Below are 27684 nucleotides of genomic sequence, written 5' to 3' on the forward strand. Positions count from 1 at the left end.
TGGGGAAGCTCGCGATGTTTCTATGGTGGCAGGAGCCGTTAGACACACCCGTTGATAGGGCCGGGAGCATCACGTGGTGTGGGGAAGGAGGATCTTAGAGCCCCGCTGCAAGCAGATATCGCGTGATTTGGTTTCTTGCCTGGTGGTGCGCCAGTGGGAGTCGCGCTCGGGGTGGGGAGGGTGCCGGGAGCGAGTTTGGCCCAGGGGACGTTTGTGGCAGCGTCTGTCAGGTGAGTGGTGAGGGCGGTCAGGGAAGGGACCCGAGGGCAGCCGGCAGCACTGCGGATGCGGCTTGGCTGCCTGCCTAGCCGCGTTAGATTGTGCCTGGGGAGGTGTTTTGGTTGCTGTATTCCGTCCCAACCGGTTTCTGGGCTAGCTGAGGACCGGGTGAGGAAGGTAGGTGCTCTGAGCGGACCGGTAAGACGGGCCTTTTCTCCGTTTTAGCAAGGTGTTGTCTTGTGGAGGGAGCTGTTTTTAATGCAGTGCTATTGTACGGCCGCCGTGCACTGTGTGCGCACCCACTGTGTGACGCGGGACAGCTAGGAAAAATAGTACAAGCTCTATTTCAGGGAAGAAGTCTCGGTATTTGGTGGTGGTGGCTGGAGAGGTGGGGGGTGCCTCCTCAGGTTCCCGCTTAGAGGCAGAGCTATTTGGCCGGGGCGGCATAGCTTGCGCCTGGGGCCGTGCGGCCGTGCTCCTTGCGGTGCCCTGCCCGTTGTGTCACTCGGGCGCGGCCCGGGGCTGGCTTCCGGTGGCTTTTCGTTACTTCCACCGCCCCATAGAACAAGGCAATTTGGTTTTTTATCCGTTCACTTTTCAAGGAGCTTTATTTGCCGCCTCCTGCAGCGTCCAAGATTGTGTATTTCTTGTTGAAATTGGTCCCTGTTACTATACAATTGTTACAGTTGGAAGGTTTTTTTTTTATTTGCGTTTTTTGTTTGTTTTGTTGGGTTTTTTTTTCTTTCGGCTGCACAACCACAAACTTAAATGAAAAATTAGAGCTTTAATCTGGGCCCTGTTTGGGTCCTCTGACGTGCTGTGGTGTTATGCTGAATATAGATGACAGTGTTGTGAAGACTTCGTATCTAGATAAGGTCATAGAATATTTACTTAGCTGTTACAATAGTAGAGGCTGGATAATACTGAAGGGGAACTAAGCTGTGTAACTGCTCTCATAGTGTTCTGAGAGGATGCTTTGCATTTAAGAATATTTTTTATATGCATCGAACTGTAGTTTTTTCATTGGCTCTTTCATTACATAAGTATTTGTTTTTTTTAACCATATGTGCTTTTAAGATGAAGAGTGGGATGTTTCTTCTAACCTAAATGAATCTCTGTGTTGTCAGTTTAAATTAAGCAGCTGTTGTTTTGGACTTTGCCTAGCCTTGAACTTTATGCAGGGAGGGAGCAACTCTGTTGGAGTTATACCTGAAAGTGCATCCTGCTGTCTTTTCTTTTGCTAGCCTTGTAGTTCCATGTTGCTTTGAGAAATCCTGTTTTTTTGCTGGTCCCTTCAATTCTGGCTGTTGATAAATTGATCATCCTAGTAAGACTAAGTGCTGCTGCTAAAATCAGATTATACAGCAGTTTCTGCCCAGATAACTCCACCAGAGGAAGCTGAGAACATGTGCTAGGTTTTGTTTTGGTTTTTTGTTTTTTTTTTTTTTTTTTTCTTCTGTAAAACTTTTGAAGTAATATAGCTCAAAAGGGTTTTAAGATAAATATATTCCACAAAATCAGAATTCATACATGCTTTTAGGCAGATTACTGTATATAGTTAGAGCTAGGTGAAATTTGCTGCTGTGATACTTCAACTGAGAAAGCCTGTTTAGAAGAATTATCGTATACCTTCCATTAACGTATCTGTGTTGGGTGGGGAGGGTAGGGGGAAGCAAAAATAGGTTTGGAAAGTGGGAACTTACTTTTTATGCATAACTCTGCTATTCCTAAGCAACACTTTAACCTTGAACTATTTTTTCATTTTCTTTGTTATTGAGAATTTGTCTATGTATACCAGCCATGCTATGCAAATCAGTAAGTTGAGCAATAGTTGACTGTGAGGCACTGATGCTAATACTGGCTAATACATAACAGGCTATGGCTTTTATGGCTCTTTACTTACTAAATGCGGAGGGCCTATGTTCTTTGCTTTTTTATTCTTCTGAAATGGGCAAGTGGTTCTTTAAGTTCTGTGAGAAGGGGTTTAACTGTATACTATTACTATTTTTAAGCAGTTTTAGTGCCTTGGGTTTATGAAAACACTCTTGGGTGGCACTACAAGCATTCTGGTTGTGTTTGTAAACAACTGATAAGTGAATGTCAATTTTGAATTTATCAGCTTTTTACCACAGCATGAGGTGATGCTTCATTTGAAGGCTGAGATGTTTAGTATGTATATGATTCTTGAAGTTACTGTATTTCTTGGGCCTTTTGATAGAACATCACACTTAGCCAGTTACAGAGGAGTAAAATCTTAAATCCGTATGAATATTAAGTCCTTATTTTCACTGCTTCTAATCTAATGACCTTTATCAACAGTGGAAGAATTACTTTTATCTGTATTTCCCATGATGGCATTTAGAACCTCTCTGCTAGAAACTTGTATCTCTTAGGCACTCTTCGTTTCCTTTTATTAAATGATAGTTCTGTAGATAAAATTATCCCCATGGGATTAATTCCTTCTTTTTAATATCTTAATGGAGTGGGGTGAAGATCTAACCTCTTAACACTAAGTGCTAACTGCAGTATTTTTTCAAGTGCATTGCTGACTGGTAAAAGCATTCCATATCAGGTTATTCTGCTTTCTTACTTGCAAAAATTATTTATTGTCTGCTTTCTGATATCTGCCTTCTAAGAAATTAAATGTGGTGTACTGGTAAGCAAACATTTGCATGGTGCTGTTAGAGCATGAGAACTTTGGTTTTGCTATGTAAAATAAGCCTCACTTGTACAGTACCCCTTGCTAAAGAGGAAAGTATAGTAGTCTGCCACTTTCAGAATTTCATTAATTAGTGAAAGACATAAGAGGTAACATTATGGAATTTTAAAATGTCTTTCAGTATTTCTGTTAGAGGTTGGAGGAAGGTGTCTCCTTTAGCTAGTCAGAAATTATGTCTGTCAAGGTTTACAGACCACAGTTGTTGGCTTTTATTCAGTAATCATTAGACTAGAGCATTCTGGTAGATATGATTACTGAGAAACGGGTACTTTAAATGACAAATCCAACAAGTCAGAAAACTTTATGTATAGTACGGATTAGCATAGACTTAAGTAACGGATAGTTTGGGGGAAGGTTAACAACACTAAAACATAAGCAAAAAATACCCACATTTGTGTGGGTTTGAGTTGTTTTTTATCAAATATTGTGTGTGTGAAGGAATCCTTACTTTTCCCAGAAGTTAATCTGGGTATTTTAAATTTTTTTAATTGGCTTCTTTCAGGTATTGCAAAAGCATAAATGTGGAAGCACGGAACTGACCCAAATCCTCTACATAAACCAAGACACTCCAGTGCATGCTCACATTTAGTTCTGTGGTGTTTTTTGCATTTTTGTTTGGGTTTGTCTGTGGCTTTTTTTTTTGTTTGTTTGCTTAGTTGTTTTGGTGGTGGTGTATATTATGGGTTTTTCTTTTTTTCTGTTCTTATTTTTTTTTCCTCTTTAACAATTAACTTCAACTTTGATCTCTGACCAGAAAAAAGGGTAAGACAGTCCTGAAAGAAGAGGTTTGCTAGGACAGGTAAGGAGATCTCTCACAGGGTCATAAACCATTTCTTGTTAACTTGCCTCTGCAACTCTCTGGGCACCATGTTTTGTTTACCTTTTCCTCAGTATGTTGAACACCTCTATAGGAAAAGTGATTATGGTCTCTATCAGAGAAGGATAATCATTGTGATAGCTTTACATCTGCCTGCTTCTGCTTTCTGCAAATCATTGCTGGTGTGAGGAAACTTGCAGTTGTTTTCTGATGATTTAGTCATTTTGGGGAGATTTAAATCAAGCAATTTAGGTCCTAACAGTCAGTTCATGCTCCTGCACTGGCAAAGGCAGTCCAGGATATGCAGTGTTATTAGTAGAAAACTCCCTTATGTAACTACAGAGAAAAGATTCAGAATGTTCTCTATATCCAGCTGTTGATCTGTCATGAGCTTTCATATTTACCACATGTGCACTGAAGAATTACAAATTTCAGATTTACAATTTGCATCTAAAAGAGAATATATTGATAGAAGAACCATAATATTAAGCGTAACTTAAACTGTCTACAAAACCTATACAATGCTCATAAGTACTCTTTTGAGAGAGATGGGGGTCAAGTGGAACAGTTCTTAGGACTGAAATAATATTACTGTGCAGAGTTCACCAACTTAGATCACCTATACAGGGTGATCTAAGTGATGACCAGTTGTCTTCCTACCTAGTCAGCAAATACTCCTATTATGCTTCATTCTAGACAGATGCAGAGGCATGGTTTGTTACTGAGGAATTGGAGGGGGTAGGAAAAAGTATTTGTATGAGAAGGTGGGAATGTTGGTGAGGAGGGGCAGCTTGCTCTGTTGCAGCTGCTGTCACATCTGCCTTCACTCAGTGATGATAATACAGCTTTTTCCTTGGCTTCTAGAAGAAGAGCAAGAGTGAATTTGTTCCCTAAGCCCATATCTGGTTCCCTCTGTACCAATTTTTATGTAGTAAGTTTCAAAAATTTTGAGACTTGGAGTCCTGGCGTACATTTAGTCATGCTGCACTTAGCAAAACAGTTTTACTGTATTAAGTATTTGAAGAAAAACTGTGGAAATACTGTAGATTGCTTAGAGCGTTTGTCTTGTGCATTTTATGCTTGTGAATCTTGTGTATTATGATTTAAAGCTAGAATTGTGTTGGAGCTGCTGAAAGGAAATTTAATGGTAAAACTTTAAAGGGAAGAAGGTGGCTTTGCCCTAAGGGTGCTGTTGATGTCTACCAGCAAATTTGATTCTGGACTTGAGGACAGTTGAGCAGTAAAAGGCTGATGTGACTAGGATTTTGACTAGCTTACAGAAGGCTATTAAATTTCATTAGGTGTGTCACAAATACTGAAGGGTAGATCTGAGAACATGCACATCTTCCTTAAATACTGCTGAAGTATGCAGTGAGACACTGTAGATCACCATATAGAAAGAATGTAGTACAAAAGGCAGTTGGATAATATGAGTCAGTGTGATAATGTGGTCATCAGTGTTCAGATTCCGACTTGTTCGGGGGGGGGTGTGGGGGGGGTGGTGTGGATGTTTATGTGTGGATGTCATGGGAAAGAAAACTTTGAGAGCTCAGAGAATTTGTTTGCTGTTGACATTTGCAAACTCCTCCCAGATGATGGAAATGGTGGGAAGAAAAAGTGTAAAAGGCCTCACTTCAAACTGGTTGATGGAGCTAAGGCATGGCAGTTGCATATGAATGAGGATAAAGAAAGGCAGAGATGGGGACTGGGAAAGGGAGAACAAATACTGGTGTAGTACCTGTAGAGGGTAGACCATATCCCTCTGTCAAACTGTATCCCTCTGTCAACAGAGCACCGAAAATTCTGGCTACAAGTTGTTAATAAGCCTATAAATACATATTTTTGTTAAATTAGGCAGTTATGTTCAGAATTCTAATCTCAAAGTGGGAAAAACTTGATTACTTTATAGATTGGTGTACTTCCTAATTACATAGGCCTGATCCCTACTAGTATTCTTTCTGATGTTGTTTAATTATATCTAATAATTGTATTTGTTAATTTGCGAGTCAGACACCTTATTTTTAACCTAACTGTGCATATATCAGTGTCAAAAAAAATGCATAGAAAGGTAAACCTTACCCAAAGGTGAAGAAGGAAGGAAAAACTGAAGGGTTGGTTTTGAAGTTTTAAATTACTAATCCCTTCAGTCCATAAAGTTGTGATTATGAGTGAAAAACCTCTTAAACTTTGTTGGTAGGGTTACATACATGTTCTGCAGAAAAGAATTGCTTGTAGTGAAGTTTGTCAATGTGCAAGGATATTTTTCTTCAATAAATCGATATCCAATGATAGCTTAGACAAGGCTGTAGTCTGACTGCCCCTTCAGTATCAGGTGGTTAATAGTATCTTTGTGTAATAATTAAAAGCCCAGTTATATTTAAAAATGAGCTGTCAGTTACAGTGCTGCATTGACTTGGAAAGGGATGAAAGTTTCATGTGGATGTCATGATAAGGCTTGATGTGAGTGAAGAGCAAGAAAACAGGAGGTTCCATAAGTTTAGCTTAAACAGGAGACCAGACACCTGTAAACCTTTTGACTATGGATCGGTATTTCTTGTAGAGAATACAAAGAAACCTGATTTAAGCTGTGGGTGAAACATTTGAAAGAGTAAAGAGCAACTATTTTGGTTTTTATTACAGAACATTCTTATAACTAGGGCTACCTTTATTTCTGTCTCCTGTAGGTGAACAGAAGTACATTCTTACTGATATCTGTTCTCCTTTTAGATTAAACAGTTGTTCTGACATCTTTTCCAGTTCTTGTCTTTATGCAGCAGTTAAGCATGTGTGTTTTCAGCCTTGCATGTGAAACTAGCTGCGTGAATCAGGGTGGGATTTAGTTGAGCACACTCCGGAAAAAGCATTGAGTGTGACCGTCTGCTTTTGCTTATGTAAGAACAGTGTGATCACATGTTCACAACAAAAATGTGAGCAGTTCCTTATTTGGTAATGAATTAGTAACTTTCATCTTGTTGGAGTATAATGGCAATTAAAACCAATACAGTGTAGCTGAGCCACTTTTCCAAGTGAATTTACTTGTTTTTGCAATTGGTCTCTTCATCAAGACTGATAAAATAGCTTTATTTTTTTTTTCTATGAGTGGGGTGGGAGGAGCCATCAAGTAGAGTGTGGATGGGGACTGTGAAGGCATCTTCTGTCTACCCTTCACCCTCTTACATGTGATCTGTAACTGTGATCAGTATCATGTTTATTCATATTTTTCTCTTGGCTGTTCTGTTTGCTGATAGTTTTTCAATTGTGTCAGAAAACAAGGAGGAAAAAATAACTTGCATACATGACTTCTCTGTTCCTTAATTATGGAACATGACTGAAGTAGTGGTAAAACTCCAGATGAACATATCGATCTTCAGTTTAAACCTGTTGAGCATCTTCACTAGTAGGAAAATATTTCTGTAATGTATTACGTTTCATTAGTGAATGTTCCAATCTGGCAGTGTGTTGGGGCTGGTTTTATTTTTTTTTAAATAGAATGATTCCAAATGCTTAGTGATAGACTGAGAACCCTCAGAAGAAAGACTTCGGGTTCAGAGCAGGTCATATCTGAGTGTGCAAGTGCCAGCTTCCCAGAGATTTTTAGCAAGAGCTAAACTGTAAGGACTATCGTTATTCTACAGGTGCCCTGAATGCTCTGCTGCTGCTGCTTTGCAGAGACAGCAGGTTGTTAATTATATTGTTTGGGGGAAGAAACCCCTTAAGGGTTCCCTTGTTGTGAATGAAGGGATTGCTAACATAGTTAAGGTAAACACCAATAGATTGCTAGAGGTATCACCCTCCCTTATCTACAGGTGAAAGGCTAAAAGAGGAGCTGTTGTATGCTGCTTCCACTGAAATATATTAAGCAGCCTGCCTATCTTAATGTTTCCTGGGTGATAAGGTAACTGTGATAACTAATTTTATGTAGCGTATTGAAATTAATGCAATTAAAAGTGCCTTTAAAAATGTTTTTTTTTCCATTCCGATTTCTTGAAGGAAAGTCAGCAAGGGTTATTGTGGAAACTAACACTATTTTTCCATTGTCCTTTTCCTGTTAATCAGTACATACCACTACTATTAGGTCACAGAAGTTCTCCTACACGAGGGTTCATTTGGTGGAAGAACTGGTAGGGAGCCAACCCTAGTTCCCAGGCTCTGAGCTGGTTGGCCTTCTGTCCAGTCTCAGCTAGCCCAGAGCGAACATTACTTTGATTTGTGCCAGCTGGCTCTGGTCTGTGGGATGGAGAATGTAGGACTGCAGGAGTAGTGTATGAGTTTGCTATTCTGCCACTATGCTTTTAGGGGAGATTTAAGCCCCTTCTGTGCTTCAGGAGTGGGGCTGAATCCAGTGAATGCTATGTTGAATTAAGCCTTACTTTTACTGAAAACAGGAATATTAGAAACATCTTTATAAGTGTTACTACGTGCCTGTTCTAAAAAGATGTTTATTGTAAATGACATCTCTCTATGTCAATTAGATGGAAAACAGTACTGATATATTTAATATTTTTTGCTTTTTTTCCCAAGATTTGTATAGTAAACAAATCTGCAGGTGGGAGAATGAGGGCAGAGGTCTACATGACCTTTTTATACGCTTGTTTTGTAGGAACAGGTGGAGAGGTGGCAGGAGGGAAAGAGGAGGCAACATGGTTGCAAGTGGTACCCTGGATTGTAATTTCAAGTCAGTTTTAAGTAATATGACTGTAGTGTATGTACATTAAAAAACCTCAACAAACCAAAAACCCCAGCAAAACACCTCCCCACCCCCCAAAGAAACCCCCCAAAACTAAAAAAGCTTACAACCAGAAAAAAATCCCCAAACTGAAAAAGCAAAGCAAAAAGCTCCCACCAACCCTCCTGGCAGTTTTTTTGGGGGGGGGATTTTTTTTTTTTTACATATGCAAAACAATACTCCAGTTTTATGGAAGCACGTTAGAATAAAGAGTACTCAAACACTTGCCTTCTAAGATTTTGGGTGGAGAAGACCTCTAGCACTTAGCCGAACCCATACATTTGGACAGCACCTGTGTGTCTCTGAGGTTGCCTGCATAGTGCCAGTGCACACATTTTAAGCTTCTGCGTTAGAAAGTGTTTGTCCAATGTGAAAGTGGCTCAATTACATTACGTTGAGATTTTAATGAATCTAATGAAGTTGCTCATCTTGAGATCTCTGAGCTGGTTATCCATTAAGTGATTTCTTTAGGCCACTAATTTGCATTTAAAAGTGGCCATAAATGGATGCTTCAGGGAGAGTCAGAACAAAGGAAACACACAGTTGTCTTTTCCCCCTTCCTAGGCTTCCAGATATTTGCAGCTCGGGGACCTGGGGCTTCTCTGTCGAGAAACAGTGAATCTCTTCTATACTGTTTCAGTGTTATTTTGGAATTTTGAGTGTTCTTTAGTGGATAATTCTCTCACTTGTAGAGCTTCTTAATTTTATTGTTGAAATTGCCTTCCACTAGTTTCACGTGGTGGCTCTGTCTTGCCTCTTCCTTTCTCCATCATTTGTAGACCTTGCAGACCTTTGTGACTTCTGTCTTTACAGACTGAAGAGATCAGGCCTCCTCAGTTGTTTCTCATGTGGGAGCATTTGCATATCTTTGGTATTTTTTATGGTCCTTTTCTGAACATGTTTTAAAAAAACCCTAACATATACGTGGTTTTGGAGAGTTGAGGGGGACAGAACTGCACCAGGTTATGTTGTAGATGTACTGTACTGTTCATATGATATTATAATGTTTTCTGTTCCTACCTACTTCTGTTCCTTACCTGCTACTTCCTGGCACTTCTTTGGCTTCTTTTGCTGGCTACCAAGCAATCTGGTTTGCTTTTTCACACTGATCAAAATTAGTCAGCATTTTTTTTACCTTTTATAAACAATATTTACTTTGTTACATAGTATACTGTTCTTGGTGAGAACACAGTGTAACAAGGAAACCTGAGGCATATGTATAAAGCATATGTATAAGCAATAAAGTACTCCTGTGTGACAATATTTAAAACATATTCAGGGTCTGAGTGTTAGCACCTGAGAATCTGAAAGACATACATTGTATGTTGTACAGCAGTATGTTTCTTAAAACAATCACTGGAAAGGCTATAAAACTTAATACATTCAAATAAAAAGCAACTAGTGTTGGTGGGAAACTGAATGATTACAAGGCCTCAAGCTGTTCATAATATTAAATATCTTGTTATGCAACCATCATGGAAAGGTTGGTGACAAAGGAGTTGGAAACTTGACTGGTACAATGTGATAAATATCTGATTAAGTCTGATTCTTTATTTGCATATAGTTTGTTTCAGGACAGAATTCCTTGAGTCCTTGATTAATCTGTGAGTGTGACAGCAGTCAGAGCCAAAAGTAGTTAGGACAAAAATCCAGATTTATAGGTAAAATTGAAAGGAGGAACTTTGACTATTTTTCTGATTTCTTTGCCCTAAGCTGGTATCTTAATAATAAATTGCACAAAACTCATCAAAATATAATGATTTCGTAGAGGAAAACGAACTTCGGCTTCCTTATGAATTTTCTTTTTTTTTTTTTTTTTTGTAGTAACAGTGAGAAAATATTTCTCCTAACCAACACAGTAAACTTATCCATATAGAGGTTTACAAAAGTGTGTGACAGCAGTGTTGTTTACTACTTGAAGTTTGTGATAATGTGGTAAATAGGTGTAATCAGTAACATGAGGGAACCTGTTAAATGCTTTGCATGATTGGCATTTTTCCTGGTTGTGATAAAGAGTCCTTTACAGAAATTTATATGGGTGGGAACTGGACACTGAATCTAAGTAAGGAATGGAGAACCACTTGTGGAATCTGTGTATTCTTTCAGAAGAGGGAAGCCTTAATCTGTAGAAGAAAATACTTTGTGTCTGTGTTGCATTGTGTGACCATACTTCAGTTATTACCTTTTTTATTTTTTCCCCCAAGTGCAGTCTGGTGCTTGACTGAAGTAGTTAATCACACTATTGTGAAATAAGGGGGAGTTAGTTGCACTGTCATTGCCATGTTACATCATAGCTGAGTTCTAAGATCTTTGCCTGCTTGCAAGAACATGTTCGTTCCATCTCAGCATCTCAGAAAATTATTCCAAGTGTATTTTTTTGTTCCACTACAGTAGCGATTATGACTTAGACAAGAATTGGGTATGAGAAAGCAGTTCTTTGTTAATGACGGATTAATTTGCTATGTGGTGATAAGGGATCGGTGTGTATGTGTTGTTAGTGTCCTTGTGTTTTTGAAGATAGTTGTGACTGTTTGATATAATATTACTTGATATTTAGATTTTTTTTTTCCTTCCTAGTCTGTATCAGAAATACTGAATTTCTGAAGTACCCAACTCTGTAACTTTATAATAAACAATAGTAAGTTTTAATGTGAAAAATATGATGGGCATTTTGAGTTGTGCGTAACGTTTCTAGTTTTTCGTCTATTGTTACAAAAGTAACAAGAAAAAAAACAGATAAAAAAATTGCTAGTGCCTGCTGTCTTGTCATGTATTTTTCCAAATAAACTTGGAGGCTGCATGAATCACAGGCTTAAAAATTGATTTTGAAAGTTCAGAAGTGATAACATTATGTCTCTGGGTCATAGCAGTATGCATTTTGAGATATAACACTTGAACTTGAGCTATAAATTCATGTCAGCTTTGGAATGTATATTTAAAGTAGGCTTTTGCACAAAAGACCTTAAAAACATGTCCTTCGTCTTGCTGGCAGAAGCATGACTTTATGATATTCCAGGAATATAATAAACATTATTTTGAAGCAGAACCAATACTATCAATATAAATTTTTTTTGTTGATGCTAGGACTAGTATAACTCAAATATAATTAATTTAATTGTCTTAAATAACTTCGTATCATGCAGTTTCATTTAATACCTATTTCTGAACCAAAAATAATCAGACCAATTCTTTCCAGACAATGCTATTGAGTTTTTAAATATGGAAAGTATCGTAGGTATGTGTCCTAGAAAGTGCTGTTTCACAGTGACTTAGCCTGGAGAAGAGAAGGCTGCGTGGAGACCTCATAGCAACCTTCCAGTATCTGAAGGGGGCCTACAGGGATGCTGGGGAGGGACTATTCATTAGGGACTGTAGTGACAGGACAAGGGGTAACGGGTTGAAACTTCAACAGCAGAGGTTTAGACTGGATATAAGGAAAAAATTCTTTACTGTGAGGGTGGTGAGGTACTGGAATGGGTTGCCCAGGGAGGTAGTGAATGCTCCATCCCTGGCAGTGTTCAAGACCAGGTTGGATGAAGCCTTGGGTGATGTGGTTTAGTGTGAGGTGTCCCTGCCCATGGGAGGGGGGTTGGAACTAGATGATCTTGAGGTCCTTTCCAATTCTAACTATTCTATGATTCTATATCTCTCTGATAGAAGGCAGATATTTTTTGTAAAGCATGACTATACCTATCCCACTCCATTTCTTCCTTTTTAATCCATGAGGAAATCAGAAGCCAGCAAGTCTTTTTAATGCAAGCTTGTATAGCCAGTGAATTGCATTAAATTGCACTGTTGCATATGCCTTAGGAAAGAAATTATGGTTTATGTAATACATAAACTAGTGAATGCTTCAGGGTGCATTTCAAATTGAGTCTGTTACAAGTAGAGTGTCACCAAGGCATGATGCATGCAATATGAAAATATAAAATTATTGTACGGTTACTCAAGAATGCTCATAACAAAGTTAGTGTCACTATCTATTGTAATTTTATAATTAATTATTATTTTTAAGTTTCTGTGGTATTTCACGTTCTTTTATGATTATTTATGTGTAAAATCAGCCCTACAGTCCTTATGTAGAATGAACTACTTACTGCCAGCACAATAGCAGCACTTTTCTTCAAAAAACGAGTACAAACTTGATAGATTTGAGTAGTTACTTGGGTATGAAGTGTGTGATTCAATGAAGCCTTTTTTTTTTTTTTTTTTTTTTTTTTTTAGAGCTGTTGAGTGATTAGAAAGGATTCTTAGGCTCTGCAGGTCTCACTTCATACTTTTTTAGCTGTAAAAAACCATTTCAACTATTTGTTGCTTGTGTTGTAAACTCTAGAATTCTATGTGTGAAACTAGTTACTGAATACTTCTGTAGTGAAACTAATGAATTAATGAATGGGGTTTGCTTGTGCAAGGTCTTACAAACCAAAAGTATAAATGTAGCTTCTTTAACAACTACATACAGGTAAGGATGGTGGTGAGAAAAGTCATTGTCAGATTCTTTTTCTGTGGGAAAATAACAGATGGTCTTATAGTAAATTTTGTATATGGATGTGCTTTCTTCAAATCACTGTAGCGAGAGTGTACCTTTATTCCATTCATCAATGTGGGTTGGCAAATATTATGATACTCAATTGTAGAAGAGCTTTTCTCGGGGGGGATTTGGCTCCTCTGCCTTGACATTTATGTGCACAAGTGTATTTATAGTTGTGATCTGTCTGGAATTTGCCTTTGTGGTTTTGTTTGCTCTTTAACTTGTTCAGTGATCTAGTCCTGTCTTTTTCAGTTTTGATTTGGAGATTTAATAGTTGAGGAAAGCATTAGAATTTGCTTAATTTGTAGGAAATAGTCAACAGTTTTATTCAACCTCATATATTTCAGAGAATAATGGTACTGTCCTGCTTAGAAGCTTTTCCTTAAAAAAAAAAAAACAACAAAACCAAGGTATACTGGTGTTAATTTATGATTAATCTAGAATTTCAGTTCAGTGTAACTCTTGTTGTGAATTTTTCCTTAATTTCAGTTCTTATCAAGGCTTCTTTAAAGAGAGCAATGAATTCAGAGTTAATGCTATCGATGCAATGCTTCTAAGACCTGAAGTGGTATGACCTTGCTCCCACTGTTCTGCCAAAGTTATGATGTGTAGCACTTGTTCATATGTATGCAAGTTGACGTACAGTTGTTCAGAGTGAATAGTTGGAAAGATATCTTAAAGCCACAGTTATTTCACTGAAATACTAACTGAAGTGAAATGCTGAATGTGAGTAGTCAAACTCAGTCTTGGAAGTGAAGGTGAGCTATCAAAGGAACAAGTTACAGCTTCCGAGTGTATATTTCATAAACATTTTTAAATTAAAAAAGGAATTCTTATATTTGAAAAGTGAAATGTTACTTACTTGGTTTTGATCACAGAAAATGGAAAAATTCTCTAGGTAAAAGTAGGCTTAAGATAGGCAAGTTCTGTACCTTTTCAAAATTCTATTCATTCTGTAGTAAATTGTCTACTTGTTTTTTAAGTAATTTGTTGTAGTTGAAGACACTTTTTTTTCTTCTTTCCCCAGATGACTTTAAAAAGCTTGGACTGAAATTCCCATTTTATGTATTTGGGTTTTAATTAGGACTGTAACAAATAACATCAGTATAAGGAAGCATGGGACAAATACAGGTTGCTAACTTTCTCAGTGCATAAGAAGAGTACCACGACAGTATTCTGAAGTAGGGAAGGGACACTTGCTCGGCATTTAAGCAGAAAATATCTTATTCAGACGTATTGGAAGTGGAATCTTTTCAGTCTGTGAGAGTTTAAGTGCTTCAAATTCTAGGTTTTCATGGTAACATATAGGGAAGATAGGACTATAGCAGTAAAAGTAAGGGGGTTCTGGTGGTGGTGGTAGTGGGCTTGTTTTCCCAAGCTGTTTTGGTTTGTTTGTGTTTACTTGGAAGGGTCTGCAATGCCAGAGTCCTTGTTGTGGAGAGTACATGAAGGATTTTCCTTCCTTTATTTTCCTCTGAAGAGGAATGTGAGATAAAATGACAAAATGGACAAAAAAGAATTGCAGAGATCAGATATTTAGAGTTCTCAAAATCTACAGCTCTGATCCATTATCTGTCCTTGAAATTGCTCTAATACTAGGAAGATTGGAAGATGTAAAAACTTATGAATTGCCAAATGGATTTCAGTGTCTTAAGATGTCATGGTACGACTGGATGTACCCAAATGGTAATTAGTGTCATCATTAGATGTTCATCTTGTGCATGCTAGTCTTGTAATAATAATAATTTTAAAAAGTGTTCACCACTTCTGAGGGAGATAGATATCTCCTGTTACAAATTGGTTAAAGAACTTACTAAGCATGTGAGAGGAACTGCAGCCTACATGTTTTCCAAAAGTTCTCTGATTATGTGAGAAATGAAAGGTTTCGGCATGGAAAAAAGGAACATTTTTTCTGGAAGGTGGCCCTCCAGTTATCCTGTCAGCTCTTAGAAGATGTGAAATTCGAGACTGTAAATTCATTCTGATGTGAAGATCCCCTTCAGAGTAGGAAAGTAGAAGTAATGTAGTCATTGCTGTACATCTTGCTCAAAATCCTAACTTCATTTTGGGAGAATAATTTATCTAATTAGGGGTATATCTTGGCACTGATGCCAGAATAGCATGTTCCTCTCTGTAGGGAGAGAAAGGATGCCTGAGCAGTTATTCACTGTGATTGATTGTCAGAATGTCCCAGTGTAATTTTTTTTCTTTCCTTGTTACCAGAATTTGTAAGTTTTGACTTTCAAGGAAAACAAACTTGATTTAAGAAGAAATCCTGACCATTGTGCCTTTTAATGAAAAAGGGAGTGCCAAACTTTGCTAATAGCAGCTTCTTCAGTATCCTTTTGATACTTGAAAGGAGACATCAGTGTTTAATACAATATTGTCAATTGGGAAAATTTGTTATGCCTTGTTTTTATTAAATTAGTGTATGCACCCTCTGTCATTTCCATTGACCAGAGGTTTTAAAAAACATGACAAATACAATCCTGAAACTAGTCTGAGTTACTGCTCTTCTGACAATTCCATTATATGATAACACAGTGACCCAAATGTCATGGGGTCCTTCTCAGACACTCGCTGGAGGGAGTACTTCAAGTGATGTAAGTTCTAATCCCACCAGATGTTGCTCAAACCATACTATGGGAGCATAGGTGAGCATAACTCCTTCCTCTGCTAGATTTGCAAGAGAATTTAAGGCTGCTCTAAATCTTATACTGTCAATAGTGATGTTGTTTGCTTCCTGTTCTAGTTCAGAGTATGATAACTGCTGTGTTTGGGTAGTGATTTGTCCTATTTGCAACTGTTTCCTGAGCATAGTAAGGTTAAAACTGCCCACCAACACATGTAAGTAAAGTAGCTTCCTAGGGAGTGGTACATAAAATCAGCTGAAGCCCAGTTATAATTCAAGGTTGTTGTACCTACTGCTTTTCAGAACTCCATAGTGGTGAAAATGCTGCATTTTGGATGCAAGTCTATGAGAATTTATTTGATCTACTAATTATAAAGTAACAAAAGCAGCCCTTTCAAAAGAAAGATAAAACTAAAAAGGTGATTGGTAAAAGACTAGCTCTATTCTTTGTGGAGCTGAGCAACAACTTCCTCCTTAGCTGTAGAGATTGATTCTGTAACCTTGTATCTTCTAGTGTTCCAAAAATGCAAGTAGGTCCTGTGAGATTTGTTGGCAAGTGCAGCCTATTCCCTCTTTTCCCCTTTGGCCTCCATATATTTGAAGTAATAACTACAGATATGCAAAAGTTCCTGCTTTCTCAAATATTGTGATGTAATATCATCTTTAGTCCATCTTCATTAAGAAAAATAATATAAATTGAGCAATTCCTGGATACATTGAAGAAATCTAGTCAATTCTATTGCAGAAATAGAAAAGGATAGGATGTGAGGAATAGAGGGGGGTGACACTGTCAACCCCCTTTTAAGTTAGAGCAAATTCTGGAAAACAAATTCTGATGTTCCTGGAATCAGAAGGATAGTGTTCACTTGAGTTTGGTGGTCCCTTGGCTGCTATATGCTGGCTTTCTTAAACTTTTTTACCATTAAAAGGCAGGCAGTTGAACTTAATTATCTTAACACGAGTAACTTCATAGTTGAGAGTTGAAATGTCTTCGTACAGGTAACTTCTAGGTATGACCAAAATGGTGCATTTTTAATACTTTGTTCCAGGGAGGGGTGCTTCTACAGTCTCATCAGTCTTGAAGTTTATTGCCATACTAACAAGTAGGGATAATTTCTTGACCTATAACTCTTAAAGAAGATCCAAAAGAGGTTTGCAGGCTGAAACTTCCATACCATTCTCTCTGCATGAGAAATACTTCATTGCACTGTGAATTGTAAAACAGATGCATAGAAACTAGGTATTTTTCTGTTGCTGACATCCAATTAGATGAAAGTTACCTGCATGATGTATTGCCATACTTGTATAATAGTCTTGATACTACCTCTTGTGTAGAAGGAGGTCAGGGCCTGCTGCAGTTGAGTGCCTTGAGTTGTGGTAAACTGAATAGTGTTTCCTTCTCAGATTTTATTTCTTACTGCTTAATTATATATGGCTGCAGTCAACTGTGGTGGAGGGTGGCTTAATTTTATTTTTAAAGAAATTAAGTCATGCTTTCTGAAGCTTTGTAGTTAACTTTGGTACAAAATACTCTGTAGCCTTTGCTGGAAAGAGTACAAATCCATGTTGATATGTTTAGAAAACAGTTACATGTAAGGCTGTCGCTATAGAAACAGTGAAGTAAAATGCTATAATTAATTTATATGGGCTATGGTATTACTGTTGGGGGAATTGTCTTCAGAGCAGACTGGATTCAGCCCTAGTGTGCAAGGCACTATCACACTGTTAAACCTTTAAACTTTCTAGTTGTTTGAGAAGAGAGGAAATAGAAGTTCGGTGTTTTCTCTGTGTGTGTGCGCGTGTGAATGCGCATGTGTATGTGTGAGAGGGAGTGAAAGCTGTGCTGACTGTTCAGCTGTGGCAGTCAGGGAAATGACGTCCTGAATTATTTGTTGTTCTAGAAAGAGCGGAGACACGTACTGTAGATGGGAGGGCTCTAAAGAGGGCTGTGTCTTGTCCAGTGTGTATAACTATTTATAAATGAGCAAAGGGGGAAGGAAACGCTAAGCGTTTCTTTAATGTATTAGAGTGTTGATTTATAATAGTTCTGTTTCTTTTGATTCCAAATTTGATTTTTGTTTTTTCCTTCTCTAGCATCTCTTCGTTGCTAAGACACTGGACACTTCTTCTTCTATAGCAAGGAAAATCTGAATTTCTCCAACACTCAAGATGGGGAAAGATTATTATTCTATCCTGGGAATTGAAAAGGGAGCTTCTGAAGATGATATCAAAAAGGCTTACAGAAAACAAGCCCTTAAATGGCATCCAGATAAGAACAAGTCTCCTCATGCAGAGGAAAAATTCAAAGAGATTGCAGAAGCTTATGAAGTGCTGAGTGATCCCAAAAAGAGAGATATTTATGACCAGTTTGGGGAGGAAGGTATGTATGTGTCTGTTATACTCTGATCGATCACTTTCATTATGTTAAATGAAGCAAAATGTGTTAATTTTTAGGCAATGCATTTGAACTGCTTGGAACTTTGACTTGTTAGCTTTTTAAATGTAAAATGGATTCAGAGTTCTAGTGCTGATACAGTTTTATTTTAACATGTTTTTGTTTCTTTTTTTAAGTCCCAAATACTTGACAGACAGTTAATGAATTGAAAAAGTTTGTATGATGCAGAAGTAGCTTTCTGGGATCACTTACTGCTGTTGTCCTTTGCCATAGCACTTTCTGAGGTGCAGTTGAAAGAGATATGTTAATTTCTTAAGTTTCTGCTAAAGGGTAATCTGCTTGATCTAGGTAGGGTCATCCTGAGCAGAAGCCCAGGTGTCCAGTCTGTAGTTGTCCTTGGCTTCTTTCCTGGAGAGGAAAGAATTTGGCTGATGTCATGAAATACCAGAACAGTTTTTTAGCTTTAATTGTAAACAGTGATAACATGCCAAGAGAATGAGGCCTCAGAAATGTCATATTTATCCTAAAATGGATATCTGGAGAGGATAGTTTTTGGTTTTTTTTTTTTTTGTTTGTTTTGACCAATGTGACTTTCAGTTTTACAATTGAGCAACAGAGGAAGTCATTAACATCTCCCTCCTTAAATGTATGGAATCAGAAACTCTGCATGAAATAATTACTTCTATTGTGCCAAGTAGGTCCCGGCCATGTTTTTTTGTTAATATAAAGGAGGACACTTAAATAGCAGTACTTTGGGGAAAATTGTGGGTTCTTATGAATACATAATAATTTGGTCCTCTATCATCCAGAGGTTTTTTAACATCCATAAATTCATGTAGAAGACTTTCAGTTTCTACGGTTTCTACAGAAGATGCGTAGAGAAGATGATTTTTTTTTTGTCTTTGTTTCAGTGCATGGGTTCAAAGCTTTAGTGCTGTTACTGAAACATCCTAGGAAAAAAGCTTTTATGTAGATGCCAGAGGTCTTATTGCTGCTTCTTGAGCCTTTGCCTTCTTGCACTTTTTCCTTCTCAACCCCTGCCTCTTTTCAGTGTATCATCATATACCTGTTTACTCATTTGCATAGTAAGTGCAGCAGCTCATCCTAACTACTTTCCTAGAATAGCACTTTAGTCACTTTTACCAAAGAGCTTGAAGTAAAGCTTATAAAGCATTGCAGCCTTTGGCATTCTAGTGTTGCATATTTGAAGACAGAGGTTCAAAATGTAGATTCCTGTTTATTTGGGACATAATACTAAACTGAAGCATGAATTTTTGAGTGCTGAATCTCAAAATACCTAGTGAGCCTCAGTTGTTCTCTGAGCTCTTCAATTTCAGTATAACTGGAAGTTGTGAGGGAAAGGCAGTAGGTGGGGTGAGAGGAAGGAGGAAACATCAATGTTTTTTACAGCTGGGAACTTGATGTGCCTTCAGAAACTTTGAGCTAGCTATTCCAGGAAGTGTCCTTCTACTGCCACATATTGAATCCACTGATCCGCTTCTCTTACATTAACTGTACTGTGACAGAAGGGTGTACTATATGTTGCTAAGTACTTCTAATATTGTCTAGTATTGAGATGGGGAAAGTATTCTTATCCTAATGTCTTGGTTGCTGTTGTTAACCACTATTGAGCTTAAGCACAGAAGGTCCAAAACAGCAAAAAAACCCTCAAACCAAACCCTTTTTTCAAGTTAGGGAATGTATGCTTCACTAGTATAAGTGTTCAGATTTTTATGGCTGTGGAAGCAGGATAGCAGCTGTAGTACTGAGCTGTGTAATCCTGGAAAAAAAAAACCAAACCAGGGAAACATTGTAAGATTAGAAATAAAATTATCTGTTAAGAAGACTTTCAGCTTTTCATCATAAAGGTTTGATAAAGTATACTGAAATGGTCAGTGCAGGAGAAGACTTAACTATTAGGAGGAAGTACTTAGAGAATACCTGTTGGGAAAGAGGTGTTTAGGAAAATTATTTTTTAGCTGGGTTTGGAATGAGAGAGCAGGAAATGCAAAGGACTGTCCAGTAAGCATTGTGAGGGAAATCATTATCTGGAAGAAAGAAATGTAGATCTCTGCTTGTAGAAGATAGAAGAGGAAGAACAAAGTTATTTGAGAACATTTGATTGTTTTGCACAGAGACAGTGACAGTATGTGCAAGATTTTTATACCCAAATGGGTCTTAGGAACTTCAAGCTATTGGGATTTGTGGCCGCACTGAAAAAGTTTCTATGTTTCTCACCTATTTTATATCATAGTGTCATGGTTTAAACCAAGTCCCCCAACTCCCGGAGAGTTAGGAAGGAGAATCCAAAGAATGTAGCCCCCATGGATTGAGATAAGAACGGTTTAATTGCTAAGGCATTACACAAAACCCCTACTGCCATTTACTACTACAAATAATAATGATACAGCAAACAGCAAGTGAAAAGAATACAACACCCCACCAGCCACCGACCCATGACTCACTCCACCCTGCCCGGCCGAGCACTGCGTGCTCCCTCCTCCATTTTCCTCTAGAGCTCCTCCCCTCCAGCCCTCCCTTTCCCAGTATGCATCCTGGGCATCATGTGCTATGATATGGAATACCTCATTGGCTAGCCTGGGTCAGGTGTCCTGTCTCTCCTTCCTCCCAGACTCCCCTCCTCCACCTGGCTGGAAAAAAACCTTGAACAAAAACACCCTCAAAACATGCTCAAACCATGACACATAGGAGCACAAACTGTAGTAAGTTTAGGATGCTTAAACTGAACATTGAGGCATATGGCCATACTATTGGCCTGTTTTCACTCAAACTGAAAGGAAAAGAGGTAAAGCTAATTAACACAAGAGTTAAAGCTCAGCTGCTGAGACTATGGATAATATTGCATATGATACTGCATAATTTTCCCCAGAAGTGATCTTGAAGAGGGATGCAACTTACAACAAATTTTGCAGAACAAGAAAAGATCAAATGTTCTGTTTTAAGATACGAATTCCTTGAGTAACTGGCTTCAATCATATGGAAAAAAAAAGTTGACGTTTGGAATACATGTTCTTCTGAAGTAGGGGTCATTCTAGAGCTTCAGACTTTGTTGCTGTTCAAGCTATTGAGTTACTAGTTGGTACTGCATAGTCTATTGGTGAGTCCTCATTGAAAAGGAGACCTTTTACTCTCCTGCAAAGACCTTTTGACTCATCAGTTCTAGTACAATAGGAAAGCTTATGCTCATGTTATATTTGTTTTTAACTTTGCTTATTTGTCTTAGGTTTGAAAGGAGGAGCTGGAGGATCTGATGGACAGGGTGGTACCTTCCGGTACTCCTTCCATGGTGACCCACATGCTACATTTGCAGCTTTCTTTGGTGGCACAAATCCTTTTGAGATCTTCTTTGGAAGGAGGATGCCTGGTGGCAGAGACACTGAAGACATGGAGGTGGATGGTGATCCATTTGGATCGTTCACTAGTTTTAGTATGAATGGTTTTCCGAGGGAAAGAAATACAGTTGGTAGTCAGTTACGTCGTAAACAAGATCCCCCTGTAATCCATGAACTGAAAGTGTCATTGGAAGAGATCTATCACGGCTGCACAAAAAGGATGAGGATCTCACGTAAAAGGCTTAACCCAGATGGTAGAAGTGTCCGAACAGAGGACAAAATTCTTACTATTGAGATAAAAAGAGGATGGAAAGAAGGTACCAAAATCACTTTTCCAAAAGAAGGTGATGAAACACCTAACACAATTCCAGCTGATATTGTTTTTATCATTAAAGATAAACCGCACTCTCACTTCAAGAGAGATGGATCAAATATTATCTATCCTGTTAAGATCAGCTTAAGGGAGGTAAGTTTCTCTTTTGGTAGAACTCTAAAAATTTAAACCTGATACAGTGGCTACCCTGTGTAGCAGCAGTAAACTTCTGGTGGGTTTGTGGGTTTTCTTGTTTTGGGTTTTTTAATAGTTTCACTATAATGTCACTGTGGCTACAGAGCACAGTTATTTATAGTGGAAGCAGTAACTTTTGATAAAAAAAATCTGAAATAACAAACACCAATGCAGTTAACAAGTATATCTAATATAGCATGCTCTTTACTGCTGTGATATGATTGCTATGTCTGTACAACAAAGTAGAAATGTCTTAAATACTTTCACTGCCAACAATTTCTAAGTCTGCCTTTTTATGTCATAAGTTATTTCAGTGTGATTTCAAAGTACATGGAGATTGATTTCATGCAGATAAATTATTGTGAACAGGTGTTATAGGAGCTATATATAACAACAAAAATGGTATAGCTTTTTCTATATTCTGTTCCAAGTCAAAACACATTGGCTTTTAAAAGAAAAAATCAGGAATACAGCTAAGCAGAGTTCTTAACAACAAGCCCTGATACATTCACTATTTGAAAGATATTGTAGCTGAGTGTGTGTAATGTGTTTTTATTTCTGAATCAGCATTAGGTGGAGAAATAAACTCCTGTTTGCCTTATAAACTTTGTGTACATGATGAGCTCCCTTAAATGATTCTTAACTAAAAATCACATTTGAAGTGAGTTGAGGCACCTAAAAAAGATGAAGGAAAAAAGACAGTGTTTAATGTTGATGTGGATAATATAGTACTTTCATAGATAAAAGCCCATTTAGACTTACTGTATTATGTAAACTGGACATTATCAGTATAGTCTAAGTGTGCTGAATCAGGTCATGTTGGAGGAATCAGAATGTTACCAGATCCTAGAAATAAAAGCAAGCTATTGGAAAAAGCAGGAGGAGTTCTGTAATGTTTTAATTTTGATGCACAAAAACTTGTTTGCTTTTCTTTGAGCATTGCAAATGCTCTCTTAAGACAGCTGTGAAATTCAATGCCTCTGCTTACAGATACTTGTTCTGCAATGCTATATAGTATAGATTGATAGTGTATTAGCGTAAACCTCTACAATGCAAACACAAGAAATGGAACAGAACTCTTTCCAGTGGAAACTGAGAAGCTGGACATCTGTAGAGAAATGAGTAAAGAGTTCACTCTATCTCAACTACTTTCTTACTTGATAATGTCTTTGAACGGTATATAAGCTCATTACCGATCAGTGGCCATTGCATAAGATTAGTAAATTCTGTGATATTCAGTGGCAAATTGAAGCTTTCCATTTTTTGAGAGGAGCACTGTATTTGAATCTTGACATCTCAGTAGCGTACAGTGGAAATACTGTTTACAATGCTAGTCTTTGCTAAATAAGTTAAATTCAGTTGTAGTTACCAATAAAGTTCTGACCAATTTTTTTTATTGTCATGTTCCAATTTTTCTTTAGGCTTTGTGTGGCAGCTCTATCAATGTGCCAACGATAGAAGGAAGAACCATACCTATGACGGTAAATGAAGTTGTAAAGCCTGGGATGAGACGAAGAATTATAGGATATGGTTTGCCATTTCCCAAAAATCCTGACCAACGTGGAGACTTAATTATAGAATTTGAAGTCATCTTCCCAGATAACATTTCTCCAGCATCAAAAGAAGTACTTAGGCGAAATCTTCCAGTTTCATAAAACGAAGACTGCATATGTCAACAGTTTAAATAGGACACTGGAAATGCTGAAGACTGACAAGTCTGTGCTTTAAAAGTGCAATCTGTAACAACTAGTGGAATATTTGTTTTTTTTTGTTTTGTGGGATGGGTGTGGGGGGGAAGTACTGTAACACTGCATGAGAAGAAAAGGGTTAAGTACAAGTCATACAGGTGATTTCTGCAGTAAAATTTACAGGGAAAACCATTCATTTATTTTACATCTTCCTAATCAGGAAAGTTTATTCATTATTTTGCCTAATGTAAAATGTAGTCAGTTTTTACAAAATCAGCACATATTTCTGATACTTGAGCCTCCAAGTATTTCTTATATCCCTACATTATCTAGAACATTACCCATTTATACAGAAATTGGAGATAGTAGTAGAAATAAGTATTTTAAAGAGCAAAACATGAAAAATACCTTTTTTGTATGTTGCCTTCCACTGCACAAAGCATAGGCTAGGAAAATCGGCTTGGACTCCTGAACCACCCTCAGTGGAATTAAATCATTCTCCTTACTGCCCCAGAACATGTGAGATATTACAAGTCTAGCAAAGGGCATGTGGCTTAAGGAGCAGGAGTAGCCATTAGCTATGGATAGTTCCTCAGCCTTTGGGCAGAACATCAAGAATAGATTCTACATGTACATAAACAGCAAATGGTGGGCCTGCTGTCAAATGGGGTAGGGAAGATACTTGGTACCTTCTTTGCATTAGTCTCTACCAGTAAAACAAGCCTTTGTGGATGCTAGGCCCCTGAGACTAGAGGGGAAGTCTGGAACATTGGAGTGGTAGGACCAGAATAGGATGCATTTAAACTGGATGTCTGTGAGCCTGACCGGTTGCATCACTCACTGTTGAGGAAGCTGGCCAACACCATTGCAAAGCCAGTCTTAATTATCTGTGAGTGGTCATGGAGATTGAGATCTTTCAGTAGACTGGATAAGAAGGAAAATACCACTCCTGTCTTCAAGAAAAACAAGAAGGAAGATTTGGGGAGCTACAGGCTAATCAGCTTCACCTTAATCATTGAGAAGGTGATGGAGAAAATCCTCTTTGAAAGCATTTCCAAAGACATAAAGGACAAGAAGGTGATCAGGAGTAGTCAGCATACATTTACAAAGGGGAGATCATGTCTGACCAACCTTATTGCCTTTGACAGAGACAACTAGCTTTGTGGATGATGGAAGAACAGTCCATGTTGTTTACCTTTGACTTTAGTAGAGAGACTGATAAAGTACAGGTTTAACAGTGCAAGTGCAAAGTGAGGTACATTAAGGACTGGTCAAATGAGTGTGCATAGGGGGGTTGTAATTAGTGGCACAAAGTCCATTTGGAGGCAAGTCAGTTAATGGTTGTACCCTGTGACTTAATACTGGGGTCAGTACTGTTCAACACCATTTTTAATGACCTGGATTATGGGATGGAGTGCATCCCTCAGCAAGTTTGCAAACCATATAAAATTGGAAGGAGTGGCTGGTAACACCAGATGATGTGCTGCCTTTCAAAGTGACCTCATTGGGCTGGAGAACTGGACAGAGAATTCTCATAAAGTTCAACATGGGGAATTACAAAATGTTGCTCCCTGAGGAACAATCCAAAGCACTAGTACAACCTGGGAGCTGACTGGGTGGAAAGCAGCTTGCTGAGAAAGACCTTGTGGTCCTGGTGGACAACCAACTGACTCTGAGCCAGCAATGCACGCTTACGGCAATAAAGGCCAGAGCTTTGGTAGCAGGCTGGGTGAGATGATCCTTCCTCTACTCTTGGCACTGATGAGGATGCATCTAGAGTGCTGTGTCCCATTCGGGGCTCCCCAGTACAAAAAAAAGATAGAAACTTACTGGAGCAAGTCTAGGACAAGGCTATGTATGAGGCTGGGAAAGCAGGAGCTCTTCAGCTTGAGAAAGAAAAGACTTGGGGGAGATCTTACCACTGCATATAAATATGTAGTGGGAGGCATTGCAGATGGAGGAGCTAGGCTCTTCTCAGAAGCTCTCAGTAACAGAACTAAGAGGCAGTGGACCTGAGTTAAAACACTGATTCCATCTGAACACAAACAAACAGCTTTTTGTGTGAGGGTGGTCAAATACTAGAACAAGTTGACCAGAAAGGTTGAGGAGTCACCATCCCTGGAGATACTCAAAACCTGAATGGACATGATCCTGGGCAGCCTGCTGTAGCTGACCATGCTTGAGCAGGAGTCTCAGACTACATGATCACAAGAGGTTTCTTCTAACCTAAATGATTCTATGGACTTGGACTTAGCACTTTGCAATAGATAGTGCTATAGGCCGCATTCTGCAAACCAGGCTTAGCCCAAAGATGGATGGAAAGATGCACAAAGAACATTGTAGAAGCATTTGGCTAGTGCAGGTATTTAAAGATCATTTTGATTGCAGGTATATATTAGTTTCAAAAGCTGAACTTTACTCCCATGAAGAAGAAGGAAAAGCCCAGGTCCTAGCTAAAGGAGAGCTTGCTTAAGACACAAAGTGGGGTGGGGGTTGCCCATGAGCTTTAATATGCTTGAATTGAGTCTTTTTTGAATACAAATAGGAGTTATTTGTCTTTAGAGTTAAAAGACACATAGGGAAATGGAGAGCCCACCATAATAGTCTAGTTTTATAATACAGTAATAGGGCTGGTTCCCTTGATTGTGGTATGATTTTGGTTGAAAGAAATGCTTTGCTGGCGTGCTCTGTTATCTGAGTTTAAAATCATAATACAGTATTTTAACAACACGTTCAAGGTATTGGGGTTTTTTTGGTGGTGGGCTTCTTTTTTTCTTTTTTTTTTTTTCATAGGAAAATATGTAGGATTTGCTGTCAGTCTTTTCCCTGTGGAAGTATAGTAGTTACCTGCTCTGTTAGGTAGCTTAAGAAATAGCAGCATTATATTCATATATGTGATTTTCTGCAGGAAAGTAAATTACAGGGAAGTTGGGATTTAATTTTTACAATAACTTTAATGAGCACAAGAATAATCCCATTTCTGTTACTCAAAGGAATAGAACTTCTGGGAGATACTGTTCAAATCAGTATTTCAGCTGCAGATCTCTTCATACAGTGTCAGCTAGCTGTAGTCTTACATCTATGAGGAACTAAATTGCTGGAGCAGTATCACAAAGGAAAAAAAGAATTGCTGCTTAGTGCTTACGCTTATTGTTAACACTATATATTGTTCAAAAAATTCCCATTTCAGTATGTTCCATATTGCATTTCTTATGTGGTTTTTAAGTAAAAGATGTAAAGTTGTTTTTTAACTCTTTTGTTATGATGGCAGATGCTATAAGCTACACAACTTTAAAAGCATATCATCCTGAATTACCTGTTTGTCAGTTTAAAAGCTAATGGAATTGAGCATTTTGTAATCCAGGGTCTTGTAACCATAGTCCAACTTGTAAAAAAAAGTTACAGCAACTAGGACTATTTTTTTTAACCATCTTCAGGTAAGAGGAATAGTATTAAATTGAGGAATTGCAGTATCTTGTGTATTTAGAGGTGTATATATATATGTATAGCAAACTGAACTTTTTCAACTGTTTTCATGCACAAAATACAGAACTATAAGACTGGTATGAAATGGTTGTTTTTCTTTTGGAGAAGTAATGACGTATATGTTTCATAAAGTAGCATGGGAGAATTAATATCTAATCCAGGATTCACAAAAATCAGTATTTTTCTAATCAAAAAATGTGCTTAAAAGCTATGTTTTAAACCTACTTGATTATTTAATAAAGTCTATTTGGAAGAAGGAGGCAAATACTCAGTCACCTACTGTATCTCTAACTACTGAAATACGTAGAAATAAAATGAACATTTGTAAAGTTGGGTTGAGAAGGATATTTTGATCTCCTGACAGCTTCTTAGGTGTAGGTGCCATAAAAACTAAAAGTTACTTTGGAAGAGTTAATTCAACAAGTCTATGAAAAAGGTTCTTTAGAAGTAGGGGGTTTTAATTTCTCAGCATAAAACTTTAGGATAACCTCAGGCTGTTGGAAGCGTAGAGCAGGCTACATTATAGCTGTTTTTCTTTTCTGCCATATAGCAGTATGTGATTGCTCCAGAGCAGGCTTTCTGATGTCATGAGGCTATTAGTATTCCACTC

The 27684-nt window shown here is 38.0% G+C and overlaps 1 protein-coding gene across 4 annotated transcripts; it reads left to right on the forward strand.

Moving 5' to 3' along the window:
• The first annotated feature begins 153 nt into the window (after window positions 1–153).
• On the forward strand, window positions 154–27159 carry DNAJB4 (DnaJ heat shock protein family (Hsp40) member B4). Of its 4 annotated transcripts, none has more exons than XM_005151042.3 (4): window positions 154–230; window positions 17739–18024; window positions 21284–21858; window positions 23322–27159. In XM_005151042.3, exons 2-4 carry the CDS (start codon window positions 17814–17816, stop codon window positions 23553–23555), a joined length of 1020 nt encoding a protein of 339 aa, XP_005151099.1. In that variant the 5' UTR covers window positions 154–230; window positions 17739–17813; the 3' UTR covers window positions 23556–27159. The 4 variants fall into 4 exon arrangements, with proteins under 4 accessions (XP_005151099.1, XP_030906658.1, XP_030906659.1 ...); XM_031050798.2 differs by lacking the exon at window positions 154–230 and adding an exon at window positions 378–396; XM_031050799.2 differs by lacking the exon at window positions 154–230 and adding an exon at window positions 1055–1094.
• The last annotated feature ends 525 nt before the right edge of the window (window positions 27160–27684 follow it).

The sequence above is a fragment of the Melopsittacus undulatus genome, chromosome 6, assembly GCF_012275295.1.
Source record: "Melopsittacus undulatus isolate bMelUnd1 chromosome 6, bMelUnd1.mat.Z, whole genome shotgun sequence".
Lineage (NCBI taxonomy): Eukaryota > Metazoa > Chordata > Aves > Psittaciformes > Psittaculidae > Melopsittacus > Melopsittacus undulatus.